This window comes from Lytechinus variegatus, chromosome 15, assembly GCF_018143015.1.
Source record: "Lytechinus variegatus isolate NC3 chromosome 15, Lvar_3.0, whole genome shotgun sequence".
Classification (NCBI taxonomy): Eukaryota; Metazoa; Echinodermata; class Echinoidea; order Temnopleuroida; family Toxopneustidae; genus Lytechinus; species Lytechinus variegatus.
The window spans coordinates 14,099,165-14,126,509 of NC_054754.1; the positions used below are offsets into that span (position 1 = coordinate 14,099,165).

Consider the following 27,345-nt stretch of genomic DNA (forward strand, 5'->3'; position numbering starts at 1 on the left):
TATGCATATTATGTTATTTTGTTGCAAGGGAGCGTGTAGCGACCGAACTAGAAAATATAAGGCATTAATCTTAGACAGTTAGAGCACTTGACGACTTGAATACTGCATTGCTAAATACATAATATACGCATAGGGCCTACATATCTATTTTTTGTTCTTTGAGGTCGATCTTTTTATTTTGGGGGGGCTTCAGCGATTTTGAGGGTGGCTTCAGTCCAAATTCCCCGAAAATCCCCCCCCCCCCCCAGAACCGCGTCTGGTGCCAAGTCGACTTACATAGAGTTTTGTCGGCATTAAAATATACATTAAGTCCATTACGTATCTTGGCAAGTCGACATGGACTTGACATGATAGCATATCTCACCATGTTAACAGGACCACATGGAAGAACAGTGGTATCTTATTGATACCGCTGAAATGGGCCATCCTTCATACGGTCGTATGTTATGTTATTTCAAATTGAGCATGTATATTTTTTATCTTTTTATATGGAAATAAATACAAACAAACATACATGGTCGAAAATGAAAAGATTTATCTTTCCCTCTTCTTCGATACGGCACTTTTAAAGCTTCCATAATGAGATCAGATAACAGACCGGCCTATATATAAATATATATATATATATATTTCCCTGTTTGTCTCGTTCTATGCATGGTCATTTTCTCGTGACACAACTTTTTTTTTTGGGGGGGGGGGTAAAAACAATTCAACTTGTTTCAATTTTTACTAAAATACGTAATTGATAGAACAGTCCTAGAGGGTTTAAAAAAACATATATCTTATGGGCCTCGGTTATCAACCCCACATAAAAAAAATCATTAAATCTATGCCCCCTTTCCATTCCCAGTCTTACCCCGACCCCCCCCCCCCCCCCACCTACGTCAAGTCTCCAAATAAATGGTCTGACTACCATTCAATGTCCAACAAACTAAATCTATGGCATAATCAAGATAACTATAAGTGCAACTCAATAATGTGCCGGATGCGATCGAAATGGATGAATTCATCAATTTCGAAACTCTCAGTTGCGTTAACGAAGAATTCCCCAACACTAAATAGTGATTAGTTTTGGTAGACTTACCCAATACTAAGGTGTCTTATAAAATGATATGTAATTGTACAATATAGTTGGCCTCCGCATCCCAAAAGAAGAGACATGAGATGATAAAAAATTATTTTCCTAACCAATAATCGACGTTTAATTGCATGCATTGGCGTATAATGTGCTATTAAACAATTTTTAGGGACCGGATATGGCGTATCGGGCACAATTATTGATAAAAAGTTACATTTTTATTAAAAAAAAATAAAATTTTGTCATTGATCTTGATATTATCAGAAATGATTTCATATTTCAACCTTCTCTCTTTCCTTTTCTTTTCTTTTTCTCTTTTTATTGGTCTTGGAAAACTTACTTATGATTATTTTCCATTATTTATGTACTAATTTCTCTCCCCTCTTGCGCTTATTCACTTTTATTCCATTCTTTGTCAACTCGATATTCTGTACGACTGTCACTGCATGCATATACATAGGAGCCATAAACCAACAAGCCTTCCTTTTCCTTTTTTGGCTCTTTTATTTCCACATCTCTCATTTTCTTTTCTCAGTCATCATTTCAGAATAAATACAAGATATGATTTTTATTCCTTCCTATATCCATGTAATCATTATTTTTTTATTTTGTATAGGCCTATTTTTTTTTCATCATTTATGTTGTCCTGCGTTGGAAAAAACATGAGGGCGACGGGCGATTTCGCCATCATGACTAGTGCCCCTAAAATTCCCCAAAATGAGTGCTTTGGGTCGGCCATGCTTTCTAGAGTCGCCCCAAGATGATCTGTCCAAAACAAAGTTCAAGACTATTTAGAAATTCACTATTCTATACCTGTGGAAAAATGATATTGAAATTCGATGTTTATTTATTTATTTCTTTTAGTTATAAAAACTGTTCGACGTATGAAGGGGCCTAGCTGTATCAACAAAAAGAAAAAAACATAACAAAACAATAATATATGCAATAGTCAACAAAATACACATAATATGATATAATTGTTAATGATAAAGAAAAAATACACAAAAAGGAGGAAAATGCAAATAACCAAGAAACTGATAAATTTTAGTGGTGTATAATCGCTCAAAATGATTTACAGTCACAATTTGCATACATATGTATTTTCGCGCGCGTATACATGGTATAAGGACCAATAGTCATAATACCGGCTAATACAGTAGTCATAATAATCATAAGGGTCACGTTCATAAGGTCTATGTTCATAGAGGTCGCTAAAGTCATAATCAACTATGGGGACGCCCCCCCCCCCTACAAAAAATAGTAGGGGGACACAATATCAAAATCCCCTTCTATTTTGGTCTTATATGATAGAGAAAAATACATCATGCACAATCGAAATAACTGTATTTTGGACCAATCGAACTTACATTTAGCATGTTTAGGGTGAATGAAAACCTTTTTTTTGGGGGGGAGGGGTAAAAATGGACGTACGTTGTTTTTTAGGGGGAGAAGGGGGTAAATGACATTACATTTTTAGTAATAACTCTTTTTTTTTGCTTATCAAATTTTCCAGCTCCTGGTCCCCCTAACTTTGGGAACAGATTTACGCCCATGCAGTCATAATAGAGTAGAAGAGGTTCGTCAGTCATAATAGTATATAGAAATACAGATATGTATACTATTAGGGTCGCCAGTCATAATAGCAAAGAGGTTTTCCAGTGATTCATAAGAGGGTCGCCATATTATGAGGGGAATGAGGGTAGTATCGGGTTCTCCTGACTTCGCCAGTCAAGATAGTGAGGGTCGCCATGCAAAAGAGGTTCGCTAGTCATAGTAGAAGAGGGTCGCCAGTCATAATAGATTCGCCATCATTATTCTAGTACCCCCCCCCCTCCCCCCCATGACTGTTCTGTTTGCGGCTGCACGGGCCCCTTATCACAACTGGATTCGCAGGCCAAAGATATTCATTCGAGCTAACCCATTGCTCAATTTTTAAATTTGATATTGCTGATTGACAAAAATGAATGAATATGACTAACAATCCAACACTGCATCTAGGGCAGGCGCGGATCCAGGAGGGGGCCGAGCCGGCCCCGCCCCCCCCCTATTTTTTTGACAACCTGCAGAAAAAAAGTGTACTCTTTACCTTGATAGAAACTACGAAAAACAGAAAGAAAAGTAAGAAAGAGGTATTTTACCCATGATGTGTTAGCCTCGTAACAACCGGCCCGACCCCGAAAGGAAACAAAAAAAGGTGAGGGGAAGAATTGGAAAATAGACTTTATATAAAATTTTTCGCTCGCGCTTCGCGGCTCGCATTGCCTGTGTAATGATTCCCATTCAAAAGGGTTAAATGACACTAATATATATATATGCAATCCAGTTCTGATATCAATTTGCACACAATTTTTTAGCTCGCCCATCAAAGCTTTCATTATTTTGTTTGATTTACACAAATTGTTAATGTGTATCAAAATGTTCAGCTTGCGCTCCGCGCTCGCATTGTTTGATTTGTGAGAAACCTATGCTCTTTGGAAATTCTTACCAAAATTTTTCAAAATGCTCCTTTATCATGACAGTATATCAAAAAAATTAAGCTCATGCGTCGCGCACGCATTTAATTGTTTGAGACACACAGCTTGTTTATTTAAATAAAACGCGCTTAGACTGTTCATTAATTTTTTTCAGATCGGAATATCAGAAATTTTGAACTCGCGCTTCGCACTCTCATTATTTAATTGGCGGTACTTGCATCTTTTTCATTAATCACTAAAAACAAAAAACTAATTGAGTCACTTTTCACGTTACTATGTGATAAAATTTCGGCTCGCGCTTCGTGCTCGCATTGTTTAGCTGGATACGTATCTTTGTTCATGATTATAAAAGTGCTCCGAATCTTCAGTTCTAAGGACATGAAATATCAAAGATTTTTAGCTGGCGCTTCGCGCTCGAATTATTAAGACCACATGAGAAACCTTGTATTGTTTATAAAAACTAACATATACTTTAAAACTTCAGTCTTTAGTTAGGATTAACCCTAACCCCTGTAAAACCAACAAAAAAAGCCAGGTTGTAGCGGCCAATCGAGAAAAATATTGATCAAAATATTTTCGCCCCCCCCCCCTATTGGCGAAAGCTGGATCCGCCCCTGTAGGGAGGGTACCTACTGAACTTACTTTTTCCAAATTGGAAAGATATGGAATATGGAATATATTTTCACTGGCGGAAGAATTAGGGTCATTTTACTCTCTCAAGTGATGAATCTGGTCCGTCAGCTAGGTGTAGTCTTCGTAAATGCTGATTTATTTTTAAAATGAGCCGGTCGAGGTACCCTTTTCTCCGGGCCTTTTCTGGTCAGATATGGAATGTCAGACATTTATCCTATCTACTGGTAGTAAGCATTCAGCCCTCGAATTTCCTCATTTTTTTATGAATTCTTTTTAAGTGCCACACGAGTCTATGGCAAATGAATTAGGCCTGTGGTACGGTACCGTACGCCGCGCGGCGTGCGGAATAAGCTAGGAGAGCGACCTCGAAAACAAGGGGGGCGGTTTGGGGAATCCCCGAAAAGCTTGGCGTACCCCGGAACTCATTTATTTTGGATGACGTACGTGACGGAATACCGGCGGATGACTGGAATCACATGTGTTCTTTGGAAGAATTCAATCAATCAAGTTCAACAAAAGACCAGGGTAATGCGCAGCTTAGCCTTAGAGTTAGAGTTAGACTCACAAATGGTAAAATTTGCATGATATGTTACTTTGTCTTTGGCGCAGCCGCAGCCATACTACTAAGCTAACGTTAGCGTTGTTGATGTTGGATGAGTGGCTTTGGCTTGCTTTGGCAGCAGATAAGTGTCCGGTCGGTATGTAGCTCAGACACTGACACAGTGACAGATATGTGAAAACAAGGAGCTTCCTCCTTCGTAAAAATGACAGGGGTATAGTCTACTAAATTATTACTAAAACCCCAGGAAAGTCATTTCTGAATTCTGGCATTTCTGCCTTAGATTTTAGATATGTTGCGGAGAAGTTTCTGATTTTTTTTCCCTCGATCCTCTTCCACTTGAACTGTCTTGCCTCTTGGACTTGGTCCTAAAACATTAGTCATACAGTTAGACCCTACAATTTATTATGGAGGCCAGGGGCAGAGTTGATGTCGCGGATGGTATGAATTGATTTTGAAAAAGCAATTAATTGTTTCTTATTTTTTCATTTTCACGTAAGCAGGGTCTTTCACAGAGCTAACAAGGTCCAAGTCTCATGCATTGTGCATGAGACTCATGCATCAGGGTTCGTCTCACAATCTCACGCATGGCACCCATTTTTCTCACACATCGGGACCCGACAGAAAAAAAAAAAAAGCATTATTCGCCAGATTATACGACTGGCCGACCGCCTTCGAGTCTAGCCCGGCACGCGAGACGAATCGAGAGTGCAGTCAGCGCACAGCTAGTACGTGATACGATGAATCGCGTGCGTGCATCGCATGGTTTTGAAGCCCATATCTCATGCATGCGCGCCTTTTCGCAACATACGAGTGTAAGTACTGGCCGCGTGTGCACAGAGACGTCGAGTCATGAAAATCTCACGCATAACATTTCGTTGAACTTGGCATCTCTGCTTTCAATAAATGTTCATTGATACACAAACTGCTACTGAGACTTACTAATACTAGTATGATGGTGGTCCCCAAGTCTGCGCACCTAACAATTTGAGTTAGATTTAAGATGAATTTCTTCTTATTTCACAAAATCTTTCAGTTGATAATGTTCCTTACATCATAATGAGTTAGTGTGCCAAATATCTCATAAGACTTTGAAAGAAAGGTATGATTTTCTTGGAAAAAACCTCGGGCAGTCATTTTCAGATTGAAAAAAAATGGTACCCCATGTCTGCGCACTCATTCACATTGCACACGATTCGGGGATTTCGATGACAAAAGGCTGCATTTTGAGGCCGTCACATGAAATGCCCTGAATTCATTATTTTTCCACCATTTTGAGTCAGATTTTTAAAGAATACCTGTCTATGCAATGCATGTGTAAAGTTCGTGCTCGTTGCGTATCTTTTATACTAGAATCGCGCAGATACGCAGGTGCACAGACTTGGGAGACCGCGCAGACATGGGGGAACTGACCATACAAACTACAATGAATTGTCCAGTAAACTGCACATTTTTCTTTTCATTCTGAAGACGCGCTTACATTGTCCTCTTTTTTCCTTTTAGCTTTTTTGTTGTTACCTCTTTGTTGTTACTGTGGCGTCGTGGTCTTGTCGTTACAACTCTCATCTTTCAATTCAAATTTATTTCATTTATTTGATTATTTAAAAATTACATATCAAAATAATAAGCAGAGAAGAAACAGGAACAAAGCAAGGCAATCAGAGGGGCTTTAGTTCTAATCAAAGTCATTGCATGTTTCCTACAGCAAGAAATTTACACAAAATGTGCTGCACTCAACCCAGGAGAGGTAAATGGGTACAAAGCAGGATTGATTCCTTGAATGCACTGAGTGCTGCACACTGGAAGGCACCAGGTGCTAAAGCTGGGGAAATAATAATAGTGCACCTCAGAATAGATTATTTCTAGAAAGATGATGGTAATCCTTACTATAATTTGGCTAATCTTGTGTGTCCTTCCGTTTGTTTGAAGCAGCTTTTCTCCGTGGTTTTCCACTCAATAGAGCTGGAATTTTTTCTAAACATGATTAAATTGTTCACAGATTGTCATGAGGGGGGTTGTTTGTGGTATTTTGGTCGCATTATTTAAAGTTTTTTTACAATTCGTAACTTTTTGGCATTCCTTTTCGCAGCCCCGAGTATAGCTTCGAAGTTCCCAGTCCCTTTTACCTCTCTCGGGTCAGCAAAATACAAAGCGTGCATGCCATCATGCCGACATTCGACCGGGTAGCTACAGTAAACGGTAAATGCGCTGGCTGCATTATATGCATGTGTGTGCGGCGCTGCTGAAACGTAAACAACATACCGTAATCGGCCGATGTCCTCAGTGGTTAGGGTTACCGTACCGGTGAGTACGACTTTCTGACAAACCTATTTATTTCTTTTATTTTGAATGATTCTGCAGTGAAGCCCCATTCTGTCGTTCTAACGTATGATAAATTTGTTACTTAAAAGGCTCAAGATCTAGAAATCTATATAGCCTAGCCCTGGCCTAGGCCTAGGCTAACAAATGCTGGTCATAACTGGTAAGAAAGTCTTTATGTTATAGGCAGTGAGTGTGGCCACACGCGTGTGGTTATATCCAATACAAGGCCGGTAAGCACTAAATAGGTACATCCAGACGCAAGCTCATAAATATTCTTAAATATTCATAGGATTAGGATGAGGATTAGGATCCTAACACTGGCATTTTATTTCTTTGCTACACACATTCAACGAAATTAATGTCTCTAAAATTCATTTACAAATATAAATGAACTATACTTAGTATTATGTTCGCCAATTCATATGTTTAACTTTATTTCTGTGTGATTAACAAAATACTAATGTAGTGTGATCGTAATAAACAAGCATTGGTAAAATGATTTTACAGACATGTGTTGCCAATTTAATGATTTCAGTGCTTAATTTCCTTCTTTTAATTCCTGATAAATGCCAAGTGGCCCGGGGGGGGGGGCCACTTCCACCTTGATCGCGCAAATCGGACTCTAAACACATGAAGTGTTGGGGCCAAAAGGACATCCTTTATCAAACATTTTAATTTTGTTTTATCATCCCCGCAAATTCGACCCTTACACGTAATTTTCCAAGCGAAATAGATAGCCTTTTTCATTATTTTTGTGTTTTTGACACCCTTATCACGTCACGTACATGTACATAACGTGCCCGATCGTGAAAAGGACATCCTTTTTACGTGTTTTTTTGTTCACGCATGGTATCCACTCGTCAATGTAAGTGGCCCACCCCCCCCCCCAGTGGCGTAGCTAGGATTTTTTTCCCGGGGGGGCACTAGGGGGTCATTGCTTTTTCAGGGGGGGCACCGGCCATTTTTCCGGTGTGTGTGTATGTGTCCACAAGGGCGGATCCAACTTTCGCCGATAGGGGACGGGGCCCCAAATTATCTTCACCTATATCAGTCATTTCTTAGTTTTATTCTATCTTGTTCAGGATCACACATAACATTGCCCAGAAAATTAAATTTTCAGGAAAAAAATACATTGGAGTAAAAAAGAAAAATCGCTCGCGCTTCGCGCTTGCGATTATTTATGTTTATATTGTTTTAAAAACAATATAAACATAAAATAATCTCAACAATATAAACATAAAATAATCTCATAAGCCTCAAAAAGTGCGAGCGCGAAGCGCGAGCGATTTTTTTTTTTACTTTAATGTATTTTTTCCTGAAAATTTAATTTTCTGGGCAATGTTATGTGTGATCCTGAACAAGATTTGCATTTACCCCCAAGCGCGAACAGATTTTTTTTATCAACTGTTCTAGCATTATCGAAAAGGGACCTGTTAAGGACTGCTTACAGTTACCCACGAATACGGTATATATTTCAATAATGCGAGCGCGAAGCGCGAGCAAATTTTTTGAAATTCCGACCTAAAAAAGTGGTCATTCTAAGCATTTTTTGTATTAATTCATGGGATAGGTATCTAACTAAACAATTGGTGCGAACGCGAAGCGCGAGAGGAAGAAAATTGAGACTTTAGACTTAAAAGTGGGACACTCTATTCATATTTTGTAAGTCATAAATATGATATAGTCAATTGGGTATCATTAATAATGCGATCGTGAATCGTGAGCAGACAATTATTGATATTTTGATGTAAAACTGGACTAAGTACATTTTAGATAAAGAACATGCAGGCTATCGCGCATGTTTTAGATTTAGAATCTGGGCATTCTGAATACATTTGTTTAATGGAACATTATGGAATACAATAGTAGACAATATGAACTTGGCAAATCAAACAATGTAACCACGCAGCGTGAGCTTAAAATGCTGATATGTAGACAATAAAACGGACATTTTACAGAGCAAAATATAATAATGTAATTAAGCACGATGTCCGAGCTAAAATATGTTTTGCATATTGACTTCAAAACTTGCTCCACATCAGCCTATTGAGCAAGATATGAATCTCATCGAACAGGAAATTATGGCGCGAAGCCCCAGCAAAAATTTTATATAGTAACATGAAAAGATTTTTTTTAATTGCAAGTCTTCCCCTCACTATTTCATTCACTAGTCTTCCTCCTCTTATTTTCCTCTTCTTTTTTTCTTCTGTCTTTCTTCTTCTTTTCCTTTTTCTTTCTTCTTTCTCCCTTTTCTTTTCTTTTTTTTTGCTCTGCCAATTTTTTCTGGGGGGGCACCTGGGGGGGCACACCAAATCTCAGGGGGGCACGTGCCCCCCCAGGCCCCCCCCGTAGCTACGCCACTGCCCCCCCCCCCCCCGGCCAAGTGGTAACACTACACAAATGAGCTTATTGTGTGCAGATATTTTAGCTCCTTCTGCTGATGCATCCAATATATATTTTTTAAGGCTCTGAATCGTAAGTTATTGAGTCAAAGCACAAAATGTGGGCAGTTGTCACAAAGAGGTTAACCCTATTCTGACTTGGCTTTTTGAAAACAAGTGTTGACTGGGGGTTTGCTGGGGGGTGAGGGTCTACATATTTAATCCTATATTTTAACAGATTGGGCTACCTGCTACTCAGTGCTCCAAAATCAAACTGTGCCAATGCTCTGTTGTACACAGTTCAGTGCATGGTTAGTATTTTGACGTAAAATGTGATATTTATATTGAATGATTGATGCCGCAGTAAATCTAAATACCAACATATGATGAAGTTGTTTGGTTGAGTCAGATTGTCAACTCAGTGTTAAGTTCCAAAACCCAAAATTAAAATTGTCTTAAAAAGATTTGCTATTAACCCTTTTAAGGCAAATTTGATCAGATTTTCTTCTGCAAATTGGCAACACTGGCATTTTTTCTTTTTTTGCTACACACATTCAATGAAATAAATGTCTCTATTATCATTTACAAATAAATTAACTATATTTAAACATTATGTTTGCCAATTCATATGTATAACTTTGTTTCTGTGTGATTAACAAAATACAATCCTTTCTATTAAACATAAAAACCTGTGAGGTAAAGTAAGAGTTTGAACACTATACATGTACATACACTATCACAACTACTACTTTTAATAATAATAACAATGATACTATTACTACTACTTTTTTTGGGGGGGGAGGGGGGCGGGCGAAAATATGTTTTACCCCTCCCCCACTTTTTTGTTTTCGGGGGCGACTGCCCAGCACCCCCCCCCCCCCCCTCCCCCCACTTCCGGCGCCTATATGCTGGGGGGTAAGGCTCTAGATCTAATGTTTCTGCCCAGTTTCATTAAAACATTTAATCCTGTATTTTAACAGATTCAGCTACCTAGCTGCCACTCAATGCTCCAAGGCCAAGCTGTGCCAGTGCTCAGCTCTGTTGCACACAGTTCAGTGCATGGTTAGTATTTTGACGTAAGACATAATATTTATATTGAATGATTAATGCCGCAGTAAATCTAAATTCCAACATGTGATGAAGTTGTTTGGTTGCATGAATCTGATAACAACTCAGTGCTAAGTTCCAAAAGCCAAAATTAAAAATTTCTTAATAGATTTGCTATTAACCCTTTTATTTAAGGGCAAATTTGATCAGATTTTCTTCTGAACATTGGTAACACTGGCATTTTTTTTTCTTTGCTACACACATTCAACAAAATTAATGTATCTAAAATTCATTTACAAGTATAAATGAACTATATTTAGTATTATGTTCGCCAATTCATATGTTAAACTTTATTTCTGTGTGATTAACAAAATACTAATGTAGTGTGATCGTAATAAACAAGCATTGGTAAAATGATTTTACAGACTGTCTCACTCATTTTATCACCCTCCCCTTTCTCTCACTCTCACTTCTTTTCGACATCCTGCCATACTTATATATGATTGAGCAACCTTTAATTTAAAAAGTACAAACAACCGCAGTCTAATGTACATTGTAAGGTACATGTGCAATGTACTGACATATTTATTTCTGACCCAATACATGTAATCATAACATTTCTATATCACAATAATTGCCTCTTGACTGCTTACTGAATACATACATTTTTCCATTTTATAGTTAGATTTGGATTTCACTCTGTAATGATTATTGAAGTTCTTCCTCCAGTTCAACCCAAGATGCTTAACTTCATTGAACCTCCTATCTATATTGAAAGAGAAGTCTGCTATGAATCAGTTGTCTAATATATTTCATCAATAAACTGCTTGGCTTTCAGTATGAATAGGCAGTCTAGCTGTACATACAAGATTGTCACCCCTCCCCCCCCCCACACACACTTTGATAAAGATAAATGACTCCTACCCCCTGTGCTGCCACGGGTAATTGCTGCTAGTAATGATAATAATAATCGCGCATGATATGGTCTCCATAGATGTGCTTCTGTGCATCTTCATATTGGCCTACATTACATTACAAGATATCAGATGAATTATTAATTTGAGTTTCAGTGAATTACAATATTATTCTACACTATGGTGCACTAGATTATACATAAATGCCTCCATAATGCGATTATTATTATTATTATACATTTACTTCTTAGGAACACCATTTGAAGTAAATCAGGAGAGATGGCCATAGGGCAAGAAAGAGCTGAGGAAATCCAGCGAAAATTATTCAAAGATATTTGCAATGAAGTAACAGACCGAGAACTGGATCTTATAAAACGTAAGAGTTTATATCGTTACCTGTGTTATGCAATATTGAATTAGTATCAGTATCCTGATTTATTGGAAACTACAGGCTTGGTCATTTGGCAGCAAATTCAGGGAGATACGAAGTTTCAATAAAGTATTTTGTTCTGCCCTCAATTGCTATGTTCCTTCATGATTTTTGTCTTGCCTGCATAGCAGAGCGAGCAAATTTCCGACGGCGGTGGCGGCGTCAACATCAAATCTTAACCTAAGGTTAAGTTTTTGAAATGACATCATAACTTAGAAAGTATATGGACCTAGTTCATGGAACTTGGACATAAGATTAATCAAGTATTACTTACCATCTTGCATGAGTTTCATGTCACATGACCAAGGTCAAAGGTCATTTAGGGTCAAAGAGATTATACCATGTTGGGAGAATTATTTTCAAAATCTTAACCGAAGGTTAAGTGCCCCCCAACCCCCAGGCTACAGTCATATCTGTTAACAAATACATAATGACAATCAAGTTTTTACTCTTCACTGTTTGTAGCACATTTTGTAAAATTATTTTATTTAGCATTTTTATACTGGTCTAAAAGTTGTCTATTGTAAAAACAGATTTATTCAATTTCTCTGCACAGCCATGATAAGTTCAGTATTTGTTTTTTCAGTGAATCTATTTGATGACTTTTTTAAAATGTATAATGATTGCCCATTCTGTGTTTGTAATTATCTTCGTCTTTGAATACATTATATTTATTGTAGTAAATTTGTATCTTTTATTTCAATGTGAATGAATAGATCTTGATTGAATGAGTGAGTGGGTGGGTGGGTGGGTCGGTGGATGGGTGGGTGGGTCCGTCGGTGAGTGAGTGAATAACCATTATTCAGATTGTGAACCATTCTTCTTATTTCTGCGTAACTGAATGCATTCTCCTTATTTATTGTGTCCATGTAATCTTTTCTTTTATAGAGGAACTTAAACAAAAAGCCTTTGGTGGATTCAAATCTGGTGAAATTGAAAGGGAGCTGAAAACAACAAATGATATTTTAGAAAAATTAAAGAGAAAAGGTTTGATTAAAGTAAGTATGGTAACAAATATTACTGGTAGTCATTCTTTCATATAAATCTGTTCTTAATTCATACAAAAAATGTTTTCAACTTTATTGCACGTTGTAACCGTTAGCAGAGTTCATGTCATAGGACTATTATACAGTGTGTCCCAGAAAAAAGGGAAAGTGGGGTTCCCATATCTTTTTTCTGCAAAGGCAAGAGAATGATGATAATTCATTTACCCAAATCACACAAATCAATTATTATTCTAAATTTTGATACCTAATAATAAAAGATAAATTCTTTACGTTTGAACGAGCAAGACGAGTTTGACATTTTAATGTAAAAATCAGGTTCCACAAAAAGATTGGACATTATTGATTCTTGATAAAACGACTGCTTATTCGATGTATGGCTCATCACCTTTTCTTTTGTATTCTTTGGTAAGTTTCTCTCACTGACTCCTGAAATGAGAGTTGATTAAAATACACACTTGAGTTTCTGCGCAAATCGTTTATATGTCTCAGTGATTCTTGTTTCTAATTTGCCATGCATGAACATTTTGCTAAGGCTAAGCTATCGGTTTCAAATGAAAGACAAGATGTCACTCTTACCATGAGTATCAAATTGATAGTATGGTAAGGTCCCCCATGTCTGTGCAGTCCCCCTTGTCTGCACATACACGCATCCGCGCGATTCTATAGAAGATATGCAACAAACTGAAATCTAAGTCTCTAAAAATGGGTTTCGTTTTTTGTGGGATGCACTGTACATTAAAGAGGCACACACATGATATCAAGAATTAATTGCATCTACATGTTCCTCCCAATTTTCTTGACCTGTGTCTTTTGCACCACAATGTGAACAATAGGAAATATTGACCCGTTTATACTAACTGATTATTATATTTTATTGATATTTTTGCATGGGACATGTCAACAAGTTTACTGAATTATTTACAATTTCAGGGCCCCATCTTGCAAAATTTTACAATTGATCCAATCAATCCCTACTCTATGGAAATTTATCCATGCCATAATTTTTTTCTACATGAAATTTGCACAATCTTAGTAAACTAAGAGAATCTCACTGAATCTTCAAGGGAATGATGAACATGAATATGCATCATACATGTAATATCTAGAAAATATTTTGAACAAATTTGCATTTTAGATGTTGACGTTGCTGGTTGTCCATAGTTGTGGTTAATTGGATCAATCGCAACTCCTTGTAAGAAGGGGCCCTTTTTTGCTTGCGGCCATCCTGCATCAAACACATTATGGCTATAGTATAACACTGCTTAAAATCTAATGTTATTTTCATTCACTCTTCTGTCAGCATCTTAATCGTTGTTTTTCATAGTGTACATGTAGTGTATTGAAGTACATGTATAATGAATTCTGACGTTCTTCATTTTCATGTATCTTTGTTGTCGTCCTTGCATTGCATAGATTGGTGATTATGGAATATTACGTAAGCTTGCAGGAGCTATAGAGTCACAGCCTCTACTGGATTATGTAGCTGAAGCAGAGAACTCATTGGCTGCAATACGTAAGTGGTGTCAATTTCATACACTCTTTTTACAATAGCTGAAAGTATTTGGATTAATTCTATGAAATCCAAGAATCGTGCTTTTGTGTATATAGCATAGTTGTGTTCGAAGCACGAATTTTGCTAGACCACACTTTGGTATTTCTCTTAAGATAATAATGTAATTATATAAAATGGGTAACAGGAACGAGAGAGTGTGATTTTGCCATTTCATTTTTTTTTCAAAATGATAGTAACACCTGGGGCCCGTTGCAGAAAGAGTTGCGATCAATCCCAACTCTAAAAATCATCGGCAACTTGATTTTCAACCAATCAACATTTGGGACTTGCGATTGATTTTTTGACTTGCGTTTAAAGGTCAAGTCCACCTCAGAAAAATGTTGATTTGAATCAATAGAGAAAAATCAGACAAGCACAATGCTGAAGATTTCATCAAAATCGGATGTAAAATAAGAAAGTTATGACATTTCAAAGTTTCCCTTATTTTTAACAAAATAGTTATATGAACGAGCCAGTTACATCCAAATGAGAGAGTTGATGATGTCACTCACTCACTATTTCTTTTGTTTTTTATTGTTTGAATTATACAATATTTCAGTTTTTACGAATTTGATGATTAGGACCTCCTTGCCTGAAGCACAAAATGTTAAAATAATGGAATTCTACGTGTTCAGGGAGGAATGAAACTTCATTTCACATGACAATGACGAGAAAATCAAAATATTTCATATTTCAAACAATAAATAACAAAAGAAATAGTGAGTGAATGACATCATCGACTCTCTCATTTGGATGTAGCTGGCTCGTTCATAAAACTGTTTTTGTGAGATGAAGCGAAACTTTGAAATGTCATAACTTTCTTATTTTACATCCGATTTTGATAAAATGTTCAGTGTTATGCTTGTTGAATTTTTCTCTTTTTATTCAAATCAAGTTTTTGTTGGGGTGGACTTGTCCTTTAAATGCAACTCTTTCTGCAACTTTCTCCAGGTAATTTATTTTGGTAATGATCTACTATCAAATGATGGCAAACAGAATTTAGATATACCAATATTTACCCAAAAATGAAATTTAGTGTGGATTCATACTATTTTTGTGAATGGTCAAAACGTATTTTCTGTCTCATAACCTACTAAAGTTTATCATGTGATTTTGCAAACATGGTCTGTATATTTGAGATCTTAATTTGATCACAACTGAAGTACTGTATTTTTCATATAATTATTATTTATTTCTTTGTGAACTCTTTGATCACTAAATTGGTAAAAATCTCATTATGAGTTTGAATAGAATCCAATAAAATGACCACCCAAGTGTTTGTATGTTATAAGAAATTTAGGGATCTTATGCCAATTGTTTCAGCTAGAGAATGCATAAATGTTGAGAAATAAACAAGTAAGCAAAGTTACTTGTAGGTTTGGACGAAAAGTTCCCATAATTATCCTGATCGAGGGTGATGTGATTATGATCGTCATTGATTTTAATGCTCTTTTTTAATGTATCATTGTTTGCCGTATTTGCTGCCATTTTGATATTTTCTACATGTATGTATCTTGCCTTTATGATACAGTTGACAGTGGACTATTCTCATGTAGAGGTAATACAGACTAACAGTCATTTGTCTGCCCCTGAAAATGAGAGCGAAAACTACATGTAATGTGACAATTTTTATGCATTTTCAGCCCTCACACTAGTTTAATAGTTCTCAGCTTGGCAAGGGGATTTTTTTTAAATCTCCATAGTTAGAAATACTCTCGGTAATAGTGGAATGAGGCAAGGCGGTCAAGGCCGGCAGCCAAGCTGATTGCCTTCGTTGGGTTTGTTTAATACAAGCCATGGTTGATATTGATTGTAGTGATGAAGAATGAGCACAATATCAATACCCACTTGCAAAGTATTAATTAGTTTCTCCTTTTTTCTCTCCGTATTATAGACTGGCCTGTGAAGCAGCCAAAAACCGATCCATCTCCAAGCCCAATGCCTGGAGCAGTAGGCTATGGAGCATATGGTGGACACCATGCCCAGTTCCCAGTGCAAAATACCCGTCCTCCACCCCCCTACCATCATTATGATGACCCTCAACCCTACCAGCCTACAATGGGACCTCCTCAGCATCAGGCTCCTCGTCGCCAGCAGCACCGTCAATACCAAGATAGCCCCACGTTAACACGTCATCAGCAGCCTGGCGCACCTATCCAACAGAATCCTTATCAACAGGGTGGTGTAGCGCCCTCTCAGTTGACCCAACCTACAACCGATCCCCACTATTCTCACCAAGATGGTGGGAGCAGTAGGGGAAGGCGGGGTAAGTTGTGGCACTTTTTGGATTTTGCATGTTTGAATTGATGTGACTCGTAATGTAGAAATAAGTACCTTGCCCTTAAATTTGATTCTTGGGAAATCCTTTACACCTATATATAACTTTCTACCCCCACACTGAAAGTCATCGTGACCTTTGAAAAAAACGATGTCAAATGGCTCAACTTGCCCCATCTGTGGGGTAAGTTGTGCCACTGTCCGGGGTAAGTTGAGCCACAAAAACTGTGTACAAAATGTATGCAGGTAGAACCAGGATGTCAAATCAATTTTTCATTTAAAGTATTTTCACTTGCTAATTCTCCATAAATACTAACATCTTCTAAAAGTAAAAGAACTGTCATGTGAACAAGCTCCTCTCTGCCTGCATATCAATGACTTTTTTCATTCTTATTTTTTTTATTATACATCACCATAAGAATTACCATGGCTCAACTTGCCCCAAGTTGATTTGGCTTAAATTACCCCAGTCCAAACTTATTGCGATATTTTCACTCCACACATTTTTTATGCATTCATCATGTAAAAAACTATGACAAGAATGAGAATCCATGCCTGGACTATCAATATTGTTGGTATTCATATAATATATTTAAAGATGTGTGTGGGTAAAAAGCACTTATCTATTTTACACCCTTTTTTACTTTTTTGGGCAAAATTTGTATTTTTCCCTCTGAAAAATTACTTTTGTTTCAAAATTGAAAACAAAGTGGTGGGGTTAAAGGTTATTTAATGGGTCATCAATATATGACACCACCATGATGTAAGACTCATTCATTATTAGCCTAGGGGTGGTGGCTCAACTTGCCCCTATGCTCAACTTACCCCGCCTTCCCCTACCCATCCACAGTCCGCTTTCCCACAGTAGGGGAAGGCGGGGTAAGTTGTGACAGTTTTTGCTTTTTGCATGTTAGAATTTATATGATTAATAATCTTGTTGAAATAAGTACCTTGCCTTGAAATTCAATTCTTCTGAAATATTTTCCACCTATATATAACTTTCTATCCCCACACTGAAAGTCATCGTGACCTTTGAAAGAAACGATGTCAGATGGCTCAACTTGTCAAATTTTTGTTTAAAGTCTTTTCACTTGCTAATTCTCTATAAATACTAACATCCTTTAAAAGGGAAAAAGCAGTCATGTAAATTTGCTCCTTTCGGCCAGCATTTCAATCGATTTGTATGGTTTGTTTGTTTTTTAAGATACATTACCATAGGAATTACCATGGCTCAACTTGCCCCATGCTGTTTGGCTCAACTTACCCCAGTCCGTACTTAGTGCAATAATTTTGTATCCACACATTTATTATGCATCCATCATATAAAAGACTATGACAAGAATGAAGATCCATACCTGGACTAATAATGTCGTTATCATCTCTTTATCATATTTAAAGACGTGTATGTTTATAAAGCATTTATCTATTTCACACTCTTTTTTACTTTTTTGGCTGAAATTCATGTTTTTCCCTCTAAAAAACTACTTTTTGTTTCAAAGTTGAAAACAATGTGGTGGGGTTAGGGGTTATGCTATGGGTTATCAATACATGACACCACCACAATGTCTGACTCATTCATTATTGGCCTGGGGCTGGTGGCTCAACTTGCCCCTATGCTCAACTTACCCCGCCTTCCCCTACACTTCCTCACCAGGTGATTTTTAAAATAATTTCTAACATTTGCTTTAGTAGCCCAAGTCCCTACCCCATTGGAGCTGAGAGTAGTTCACTCATTTACATAATAATATGTCTTTCAGAAATCAAGCCTCAGGATCTTAGCTTCCATTGGCAAGTGCTAGTTGAATAATTTATTAAAATCTCTATTTGGTACATATGAATGATAATGATAACAACATGAATAGTTGAGCCAAACATTTATTTGAGCCAAAACTGTAGCCAAGTTAAATATTTATAATATGCATATTAATTGTATAGACGTAAATAAAGAATAATTTGAATCTACTAGCCTACTCATTTGGAAAACATAATTTTTTTATTTTCAGACCTACTTTTCACAACCTACTGGGCTTAATTAATCTGCAACTTTGCATAAGCTTGAATATTGCAATGAATGATGAAGGCCTCTTTTTTTATTTTCCAGAGTTCTTTTTGAGTTTTCCGGGGTTGAAACCGCCCTGAGCCCATTGTAACGATTTCCCCTGGCACTCATTGTTAGTTAATCATAACTCATGATAGTAGATTTTAGATAAAAATCAAGGATTGAATGCAAGTACTTATACACTATATCCTTCACATTGGACTCACACTAAGCTTTCACAAAAGTCAACAGGTCAAAAAATTAATACTCAATTAAATATTTCCTACTTTTCTATGACACAGCCGAGATGCAATTAAGATCAGGCTCATCCTCAAGCAGAAGCATTGATGACGTATTCTTGCCAGAACGACGAAATATTCCGTTTGATAATCGCACCGAGTATGAGCCAGGAAAGGGGTATGTTCTCTTCATCAACAACATGTTCACCAGGCAACCAGATTACCGCAGGGGTAAGAACGGCATATGTGTGACCAGCCACCACATAACCAACAATAAGTTGCCAGCAACAGTTCTCTGTCAATAACCAAAATTATTATTTGGTCTTTAAAGAGAAATGCCAGTAGTTGCAGTTAACACTGATTTCATGAGAAAGTCTGTAAAACCAGGCTTAATTGTCAGTGTATCATCAAGGATCTAGATCTGGTAAAGTTGCATAAACTGAACTTTGTGAAATCTTGAAATCTACGCTAAAAAATGTTCACACTGAAGATCACCAACACAGATAGGCACATGTGGGACAGTGTATTATTATTGCTGGAATAAAGACCCAACGAAAGTGACCGAATCCGCGCTTATTTTGCCGATTTCTCAGCAATTACACAATTTCTTCCAGAATCCTTTGGCACATATTTTTTATTCATACAAACAGACACTTGGGTGCTCATTATATTAGATTCTGTAAAAAGTCATTTTGAGATCGTTACCAAAACTGGAATTTATCTTTAACAAGAAAAAAATAGCTTATCTGAAAGATTGATTCTTCTTCATTATACGGTCAAAATTTGAAGTTGTAAAACTGAATAAAATACAAGATACAAGAGTTGCTGTGACACTAGTATTTTTGCAGACTGTTTGGAAGTTTGGGTGAGATTGCATAGTGTGCACATGTATGTCATACTTTAGTGAACCTCCACAAACTTCAAACATTCTTTTCTCCTTATATTTCGAAGGTTTCACTTGGTTTCTTCTGCATTCATCAAGTACTTGGGTGGGTTATTGGTGATCAATTTTGACAAGTTATATATTATTGAATACCTTAGGATGTGCTCTTTCAGATTAGATAAAAATCACAAAATTCATTTTGGGCACCTGTTGTTTGTTTAGAGGTAGCTGGTCACATATGATAATAATATATTGCATTTTAATGGATATTCTAATTTTTGCGACCCGAAGGGTAGAGCTACACGATATGGCATGATGGGTATCATGAGTAGGCAGTCTTATCCCCATGAATAATTTGCATACCATTGTTGCTTCAAAGGCTGACATATGCCTTTTTTTATACAATATTATAAGATGCATTGTATCATTACTGAAATATCATCAGCAGTATTTTAAATACACAACATATGATTTACCCCTGTTGCAGAGCATGATTCACTCCTGTCGCAGAGTATTTTATCAAATCATCTTCAAACATGATTAGTATTAGTGTAATATTGAACCATGAAATGAAACAAAGAAATTAATGTGGGAATTTTGTTCAGATTTATTGGTTCCTACAATTAAAGACCAGGAGTGGTAGCAACATACATGTAGCATGCAATGTACCACCAGCATGACTGCTAGGAGCAGCTAGGGTTGCGGTAGAGGCTAGCTACCTGTAGGTACAATCAAGATTTGTTGACCAATCTTTTCACCTTCTCTTCTTCTATGCATGTTCAGGTGCTGAAGCTGATGAGACAAATGTTCGTAATCTTTTTTCAAATACCCTGAAGGGTTACTTCTTGCAGTATATGAAAGATGTAACATATGAAGAGCTCAGGGGTTACTTGGAGTCCTTTAAGGACACCCTCTCAACGGGCGTCTACAAGAGCTTCATCCTAATTCTTGGAACACACGGTGAACCACAGATGTCTGAACGCAACAAATCCATGAAGGTAATCACTGAATTATTATAAGGGGAGGTGTTGTGCTTCCGTGGATAAGTCCCCAGACTTTGAATCACAAGGTCGGGGGTTTGATTCCCAACACAGCACTTGTGTCCTTTTCTGAAATAATGGCGTCAGAATATTGGTATAGCGAAAACTATATCGAGGTCTGACGTCACGCAGGATCATAGTTGAAATATATTTTGTCACATGATGCTATTTGAACCAATCACTATAAAGGATTCAATCAATGTAGGATATAGAAAACAGTATACTTCCTGGGATATATTTAGATTACTGTCCAAGGGAAATGGATTCTTAGAGAAAAACACAAATCCCTGATAATTAATTACATGGCCTATGGGAAAGTTGTCTTTGCCCCTTGTCATAATTTACTTACCCAGTTGCCAATCTGAAATCTACATATAGTCTTAGTGATCTCAATTTCAAAACAGCCATAACTTGCTCATTGCTTGACTGATTTCTTTCAAACTTTCACCATTCTGTTTATTTTTTTCTCCTTTCCAACACAACATTTTATGACCAAGGCTGGATTTCCCTTTAATGTTTAATACATGGTTTGGGGGTAAACTGAACGCCTATAGTGCAACGATTCTTTTTAGCTACTCATACCTGATAGTTGAAATTATACATTATAAATTTGTATCAAAAGGATGCCAAAGACACTATCCTCAAAAGTCATGAAAGCTATTGATCCATCAATATTTAATCAAAACTACCTTCAGCGACTGCACAAAGTGGTCAGAATCCCATAGACTTTTTATGGTATTGGGTGTTCTAACAATTTTGGCCACAACTGTCGATTGATGATGATATATTGGTAAGAACATTTTAACCTTGGTTTTACTGCTTTTCTTTTGAAAGCAATGTGTACGGCAGCTACTCTGGTCTTTAATTTAACCATTAAAGTTCATTTCCTTTGCACTACCCATCTAATTTACATCTACTCTACATCTCTGGCAGGATGCTGTTCTTATGGCTGATAATAAATGGATGATGGTGGAGGACATTGTTAACAGTTTCCATGGCGACCAGATACCTGCAATGAAGGGTATGTATGAAAAATATTCAAACTGGCCTGTCATCAAGAGTGGAGGCATTGGGCCATCCATAGTTTGCATGCCCAAAAATATTCAAATGACTCTTGTCAAGTTTATGGGGTTAATCAGTACTCCATCTTGGATTGTTTTCAACTTTTATTTTCAAATTCACTCTTTGATAGACTTCAATATTTTAACAATCTCTAATTCTTTTTTTTTTCCTTTATGCTAGATAAGCCAAAGGTTTTCATCATCCAGTCTTGTCGTGGAAAGACGATTCAGAGATCCGTGTCTTTGTCTGACAGTCCTGCCATTGTGTCGGATACTTATCCTCGGCAACAACCAGAATACATGACCCGGCCCGTCAACTCAGACATTCTAATTGCATATGCGACCTCAGAAGGTATGACTTGTTTTATCCCAAATTCAGATTCGTGAGGGCATGTGTGGTTCCTGATACTGTATTTTGTTTTTAAAAATTGGCGGTGGAGATGGTAATAATGACAATGATGATGAAGTGTTGATGGTGACAATGTTTGTGGTGATTATGGTAATGATTAAGATTGATGATGGTGATGAGGGAGAAGAAAATTTTGATGGTGGTGCCATGGATGTTGATATTGTGGTGGGAATGGCGAAGATAGAAAAAAATACAGAAGTGGTGATTATGGTGATGATGTTGGAAATGTTAATGGTGATTGTGGTGATGTCATGATTACATTGGTGATGATAAAGATGATGGTGATGAGGATGAGGCAAAAGAGGGGTTTGATGGTGATGCTATTGATGTTGATAATGATTATGATCGTAGGGATGTTGAAGATATAAATTATAGTGGTGATTATGATGATGATGATGTTGATTTTGATGAAATGTTGATGATGGTAAAGAAGATGAGGATGATAATGATGGTGGTGATGGCGATGGAAATTGTGGTAGTGATGGTGACAGAAGTAATGATTAAGGTGGGGATGATGAAGATATCAAAGGTAATACTAATTACTATTGATTTTAGGGTGATAAAAATGACGATGATTTCAACTTTTTAAAGGAGATTAACATTTGTCATATGATAACGCTTTGTCAGAGTGGGTTAGTACATAGGTATCAGTGAGGTGCCATGTTTCATCCAGAGAAACACAAGACTATAAGTACCGTAATTCAAACTCAGGATAATAGGAGTAATAGTAAGGCATTTTCCCCCCAGGAACCAAGGCATGGCGGAACGAGGACGAAGGGTCTTGGTTTGTGAAAGACCTATGCGACGTCATCACCGAGTACTGCGAGAAAGAACACATGCTAGACATCCTTGTACGTGTCAACAGCAGAATGGTATGGCGAGAAGCAACCGAGAACCGCGGGAAACAGATGCCGTGCTTTGTCTGCACATTCACCAAGAAGTTCATGCTTGCATACCCTAATAAGTAAAGATGATGATGATGTTTGGGATAGACGACACGAGTCGGATGAATCTAGGGTAGGCGTTGAATTTGTATATTTCTAGGGTACTTTTCCAGAAAGCACATTCTCTATGACAGCACAGATGAAAAAAAAAAAAGGTTACGACCGATATCCAATGCCAATGAAAGGGGCACTTTTTAAAGGCCAGTCACTAGAGAATGAAAAAGGTCATGGCCTTGGTGGCCTTGGATGGAAGGAAGCCCCATTGTAGCCCTATTCACCTTCATGGTGCCAATGCAAGATTAAAACCATCTGAAAAAAAAGAAATAAAATGAAACTTGATTTCTTAGATTTGGAAACTTAGCTTCATATCGAGCGTGTATGCCTCTCTGCAATGAGCTTCATGAAATAAGTGTCAACTGAGATTAATCCCACTGGACCAAGCGCACTATCTGTACCGTCTCCCTCAGGGTCTATTGTACACTGAATCCATTTCACATCGGTCAGTCAGTCAACTAATACCTCATATCATTGGACCCAGGTCCATAGGTACCACATCCCATCCTGTGATATTATTTCCCATTGATGCCAGTGTCCTTGGGTAACATATAGAGTTGGTTAGACAATTCGTTAGTAACCCGTCACATAAAAATTCAGTCTACCAGTAGCACCTGCCATTATTTAGATGGTGCAATGGTTTCATCTACAATTAGTTTGATGTTCCATAACTCTTACCTCCCACTGGTCCGAGAGTTTGCTGGTTCCATTTCTAATTGATCATATGGTACAGTGATACCATATTCCGTAAGTCTGAAATTTATTAAGTACTACATGTATATCACATTCGTCCGAGAGAAGTTTGCTGGTATCATCTTCCTTTTATCATATGGGAAATGATACCATATTTCGTAAGTCTAGCATTCTGTAAGTATATCCCAATAGTCCAAGAGAGTTTGATGGTGCAATGGTATCATCTTCTAGTAGTTTGATATCTCCCAAGGATTACCTCCCATTTTGTCCAAAAGAGTTTGCTGGTATCATTTTCTATTGATCATATGGTGCAAATGGTATCATATTCTGAAATTCTGACATTTAATAAGTACTTCCTTCCACTTGTCCAATAATTTCAAGGTACAATCTCCCATCGAGCAGACGTTCCACAATTACTACCATTATATTAACCTTCAATCTGTCATTCCATTGTTATGATGTACTTTTTCCACATTAGTCGAGCAGTCAAATCCTTCCAGCATCCACTACTCAAACAGTTCATCTCAAGTTTCACTGTATTTTACAGCATATTTGTATAATAGTGATCTTTGATTATGGTCTTTGATCAGTTTATAATGAAATTACAAATATATTTTTTTCATAAAAACAATGATAGATGCAACTTATAGTGTACCAAATCCACTCTGCAAAGTGGAATAGCCACACCTTGCCTGGCTGCATTAATCATTGGATGTTTACGAGTGATGATAAATTCTTTGAAAAAAAAGGGGGCAGCCACAACAAATTCTCCAAAAGTCGGCAGCGAAGGTTCTTCATAATAGCCAAAATAGTAAATTTGTCTTCAAAAAGCCAAAATTTTAAAATATGCTTTATCTAAAGGAGTATTTCTTCTTTTAACTGTAAAATATTCAAGTTGTAAAAGATACGACTTTTGCAAGAGTTTCTTTAAATTAAAAAACACATGCCTTTTCAGACAGCTTGGAAGTTTCATACAGATTGCCCGTGTGTCCATCGCATGCTTGAATGAACTCTGAACTTCAAACCTTGTTTCACCCAGATGATGAGTTGGTTTTTATAAAAGCAGAAATATAAGAGAAAAGGATTGAAGAAAAACCAACTTACCATCAAGGTGAACTTCTCCTTTAAGGCTCTTGGGTCATGATTGAACAATTGTCTAAGATTTTTTTAAGTACTAGTAATAACAGTACTTGATATATGGGTAGGGTATAATACTCTATTATATTTTTTATTGACAAACTTTGTAAATTAGTACAACAGTGTTCTGTAGAATAGTCAAGCACTGTAGAATAGAATGTTGTGATACCCAGCATCATAACATAGCATTTAATTCTAGCTCTGATTGAGTTATGTAGGCCTACTGATTTTATATTATGTAATCATAATCAATTATATGATTTTCGTATTAATAGTGTACAATGTATATATAATCTACTACATTCCTGTAGTGTCTATGTGTTCACATGAGTGTTCTTTGTATCGTCATTCTAACGCTTCAGTACTACACAATTTGCTTCGTAGAGCACAATCTGCATAACAGTGATATATCCATTTCATATGGTGTAGAGCGCATAATCCTAATGTTTCCAAATGCTGCTGATTATAATGTACAAGAAATTGTTTGACTTTTTATCTATTCAGATCAATTGTGTGTTATTCTGATTAGTACTAGTATTTATTGCTTGTCCTTTGATTCTTAAATCAGATTTTACAGCTCCTCCCTCCCACCAAACTTCGTTTCGTTTGGTGGAATACTGTTTAGGTTTCGGGGGGGGGGGGGGTGTTTCACAAAGACTGCATGTAAGTGTACCTTAGAGTAATGCTTGCATTATGCTAACGTGCTCATGTTATTTCTTATCGATGGATATGGGGTAGTGCACATCCCGAGCACATGATCTGACCAATGCGGTGATGTGATGATACTGTATGTAACTGAAATCAAGTGTGTCTTCACATCACACCTAGATCTTTGTGAAACATCCCTTGGTCATTTGTCTGATTAGCCAGAAACCTGCCCCTGTTCAGGGGTGTGAGAGTTCAGATATTTAGCTGATTTCAGATTTTTATTCAGCTTAGTTTCAGCTTATTTTTGGCTTTCCTCTGTACAAAAAGTATGGGAGCTCTTTCTATTTAAGATTTTTTCAACACTCTTCAGTTTTTTCAGATCTTTTTATTTGTGACCACTCACACCCCTGTCCTCTATAATGTAATTAATCGTCAGCATACGATGGACTGTCCGGAAACATGGCTCATGTATACAGAAGACTACATGACGTTGGATTGTTTGATAAATTATAGGCATACTGAGTGATTCAAGTGTATGCTTGTTTCTTTATTGGAAACCCAATAACAGAGCCCCCTAACAAGCCTTTAACATGTTAGTAGTACGGCAATAAAGAAATTACAGTACTTAATTGAATCTGGTTTAGCATGCAACTTGTTGCTATTAAAGTCTGTCAATTTACCTCTGGCAATGTTTCAGGTTGTCCAGAACAACCTTCATTCGAAAAGTATGCATAGAATTTGAATATGTTAGTAAACGTGTCTGTTATGAACCATTTTACAATCACAACTCTATGCATGCTTGTATGGACATAATGACCTGATTTGACTATTAATGTTTTGGACAATTGAAAAATTGGTTTATTTTAATTGGATCTATCCATTATAAGTACATGTAGTTATAACAACTAATGTAGTCTTTATTAGTATTTTTAGTATTAGGCAAGTATTCTGTATTAACATCTCATAAATTTGCTTATATTTATATTCTTGCTATAAATTTAATTATTTTTTAGATAAAAATTATTACAATTTTTCCCTGCTGAATTTCTTGTATTCAACTCCAGATTGTGCAATCTGAAATCAGATAAATAATGTATGCCTTGACAACTTGTCACTAAATCATTTTGTTTTGTTTGTTTTTTCTTCTTGTGTGTTCAAAATTCAAGCTAATTGTTTATAACATTTTCATGTGTTCTTTGGTTGTCATGTGTCTCTATACATTTTGCATATATATTGTAAAATAAAGAAGTTTTTGCATCATTATTTTTATACCTAGATTGCAAAATATAGACATTTTTACGGAGTACTTCATATATCTGGATTATTCCTTATACCTTTTTACCTGTAGACAAATTGCAGTTTAGTAGTAGAAGTATAGTTTAATAGTGCAGTTGTGTAACACATATCAGTTCGCTTGTTTTTAACAAAAATGCAAATTTTAAATCAGTAAAAAATTATATTTTATATTTTTTGTTCGTCAACTTGGTTTCATTGTAATGGAAACTTGTGGATATAAAGGTTACCG

At 36.8% G+C, this 27,345-nt stretch overlaps 1 protein-coding gene across 3 annotated transcripts; it reads left to right on the forward strand.

The window, feature by feature from the left end:
• The first annotated feature begins 4,599 nt into the window (after positions 1–4,599).
• LOC121428577 (cell death protein 3-like) lies at positions 4,600–27,258 on the forward strand. Of its 3 annotated transcripts, XM_041625295.1 has the most exons (11): positions 4,600–4,710; positions 10,428–10,509; positions 11,660–11,784; positions 12,727–12,836; positions 14,259–14,358; positions 16,292–16,663; positions 19,015–19,182; positions 20,618–20,832; positions 21,808–21,895; positions 22,117–22,287; positions 23,092–27,258. In XM_041625295.1, the coding sequence occupies exons 3-11, from the start codon at positions 11,688–11,690 to the stop codon at positions 23,310–23,312; spliced, it is 1,542 nt and encodes a 513-aa protein (XP_041481229.1). In that variant the 5' UTR covers positions 4,600–4,710; positions 10,428–10,509; positions 11,660–11,687; the 3' UTR covers positions 23,313–27,258. The 3 variants fall into 3 exon arrangements, with proteins under 3 accessions (XP_041481229.1, XP_041481228.1, XP_041481230.1); XM_041625294.1 differs by lacking the exon at positions 10,428–10,509 and having other exon boundaries at positions 4,601–4,710; XM_041625296.1 differs by lacking the exons at positions 4,600–4,710; positions 10,428–10,509 and adding an exon at positions 9,742–9,758.
• The last annotated feature ends 87 nt before the right edge of the window (positions 27,259–27,345 follow it).

Bases quoted from the DNA above. Each gene is read 5' to 3' on its own strand.
- LOC121428577 (XM_041625295.1), top strand. From the start codon at position 11,688: ATGGCCATAGGGCAAGAAAGAGCTGAGGAAATCCAGCGAAAATTATTC. The intron at 12,837-14,258 runs GTAAGTATGGTA...TGCATTGCATAG, and splicing joins AGAGAAAAGGTTTGATTAAA to ATTGGTGATTATGGAATATT. The intron at 19,183-20,617 runs GTAAGAACGGCA...ATGCATGTTCAG, and splicing joins GCAACCAGATTACCGCAGGG to GTGCTGAAGCTGATGAGACA.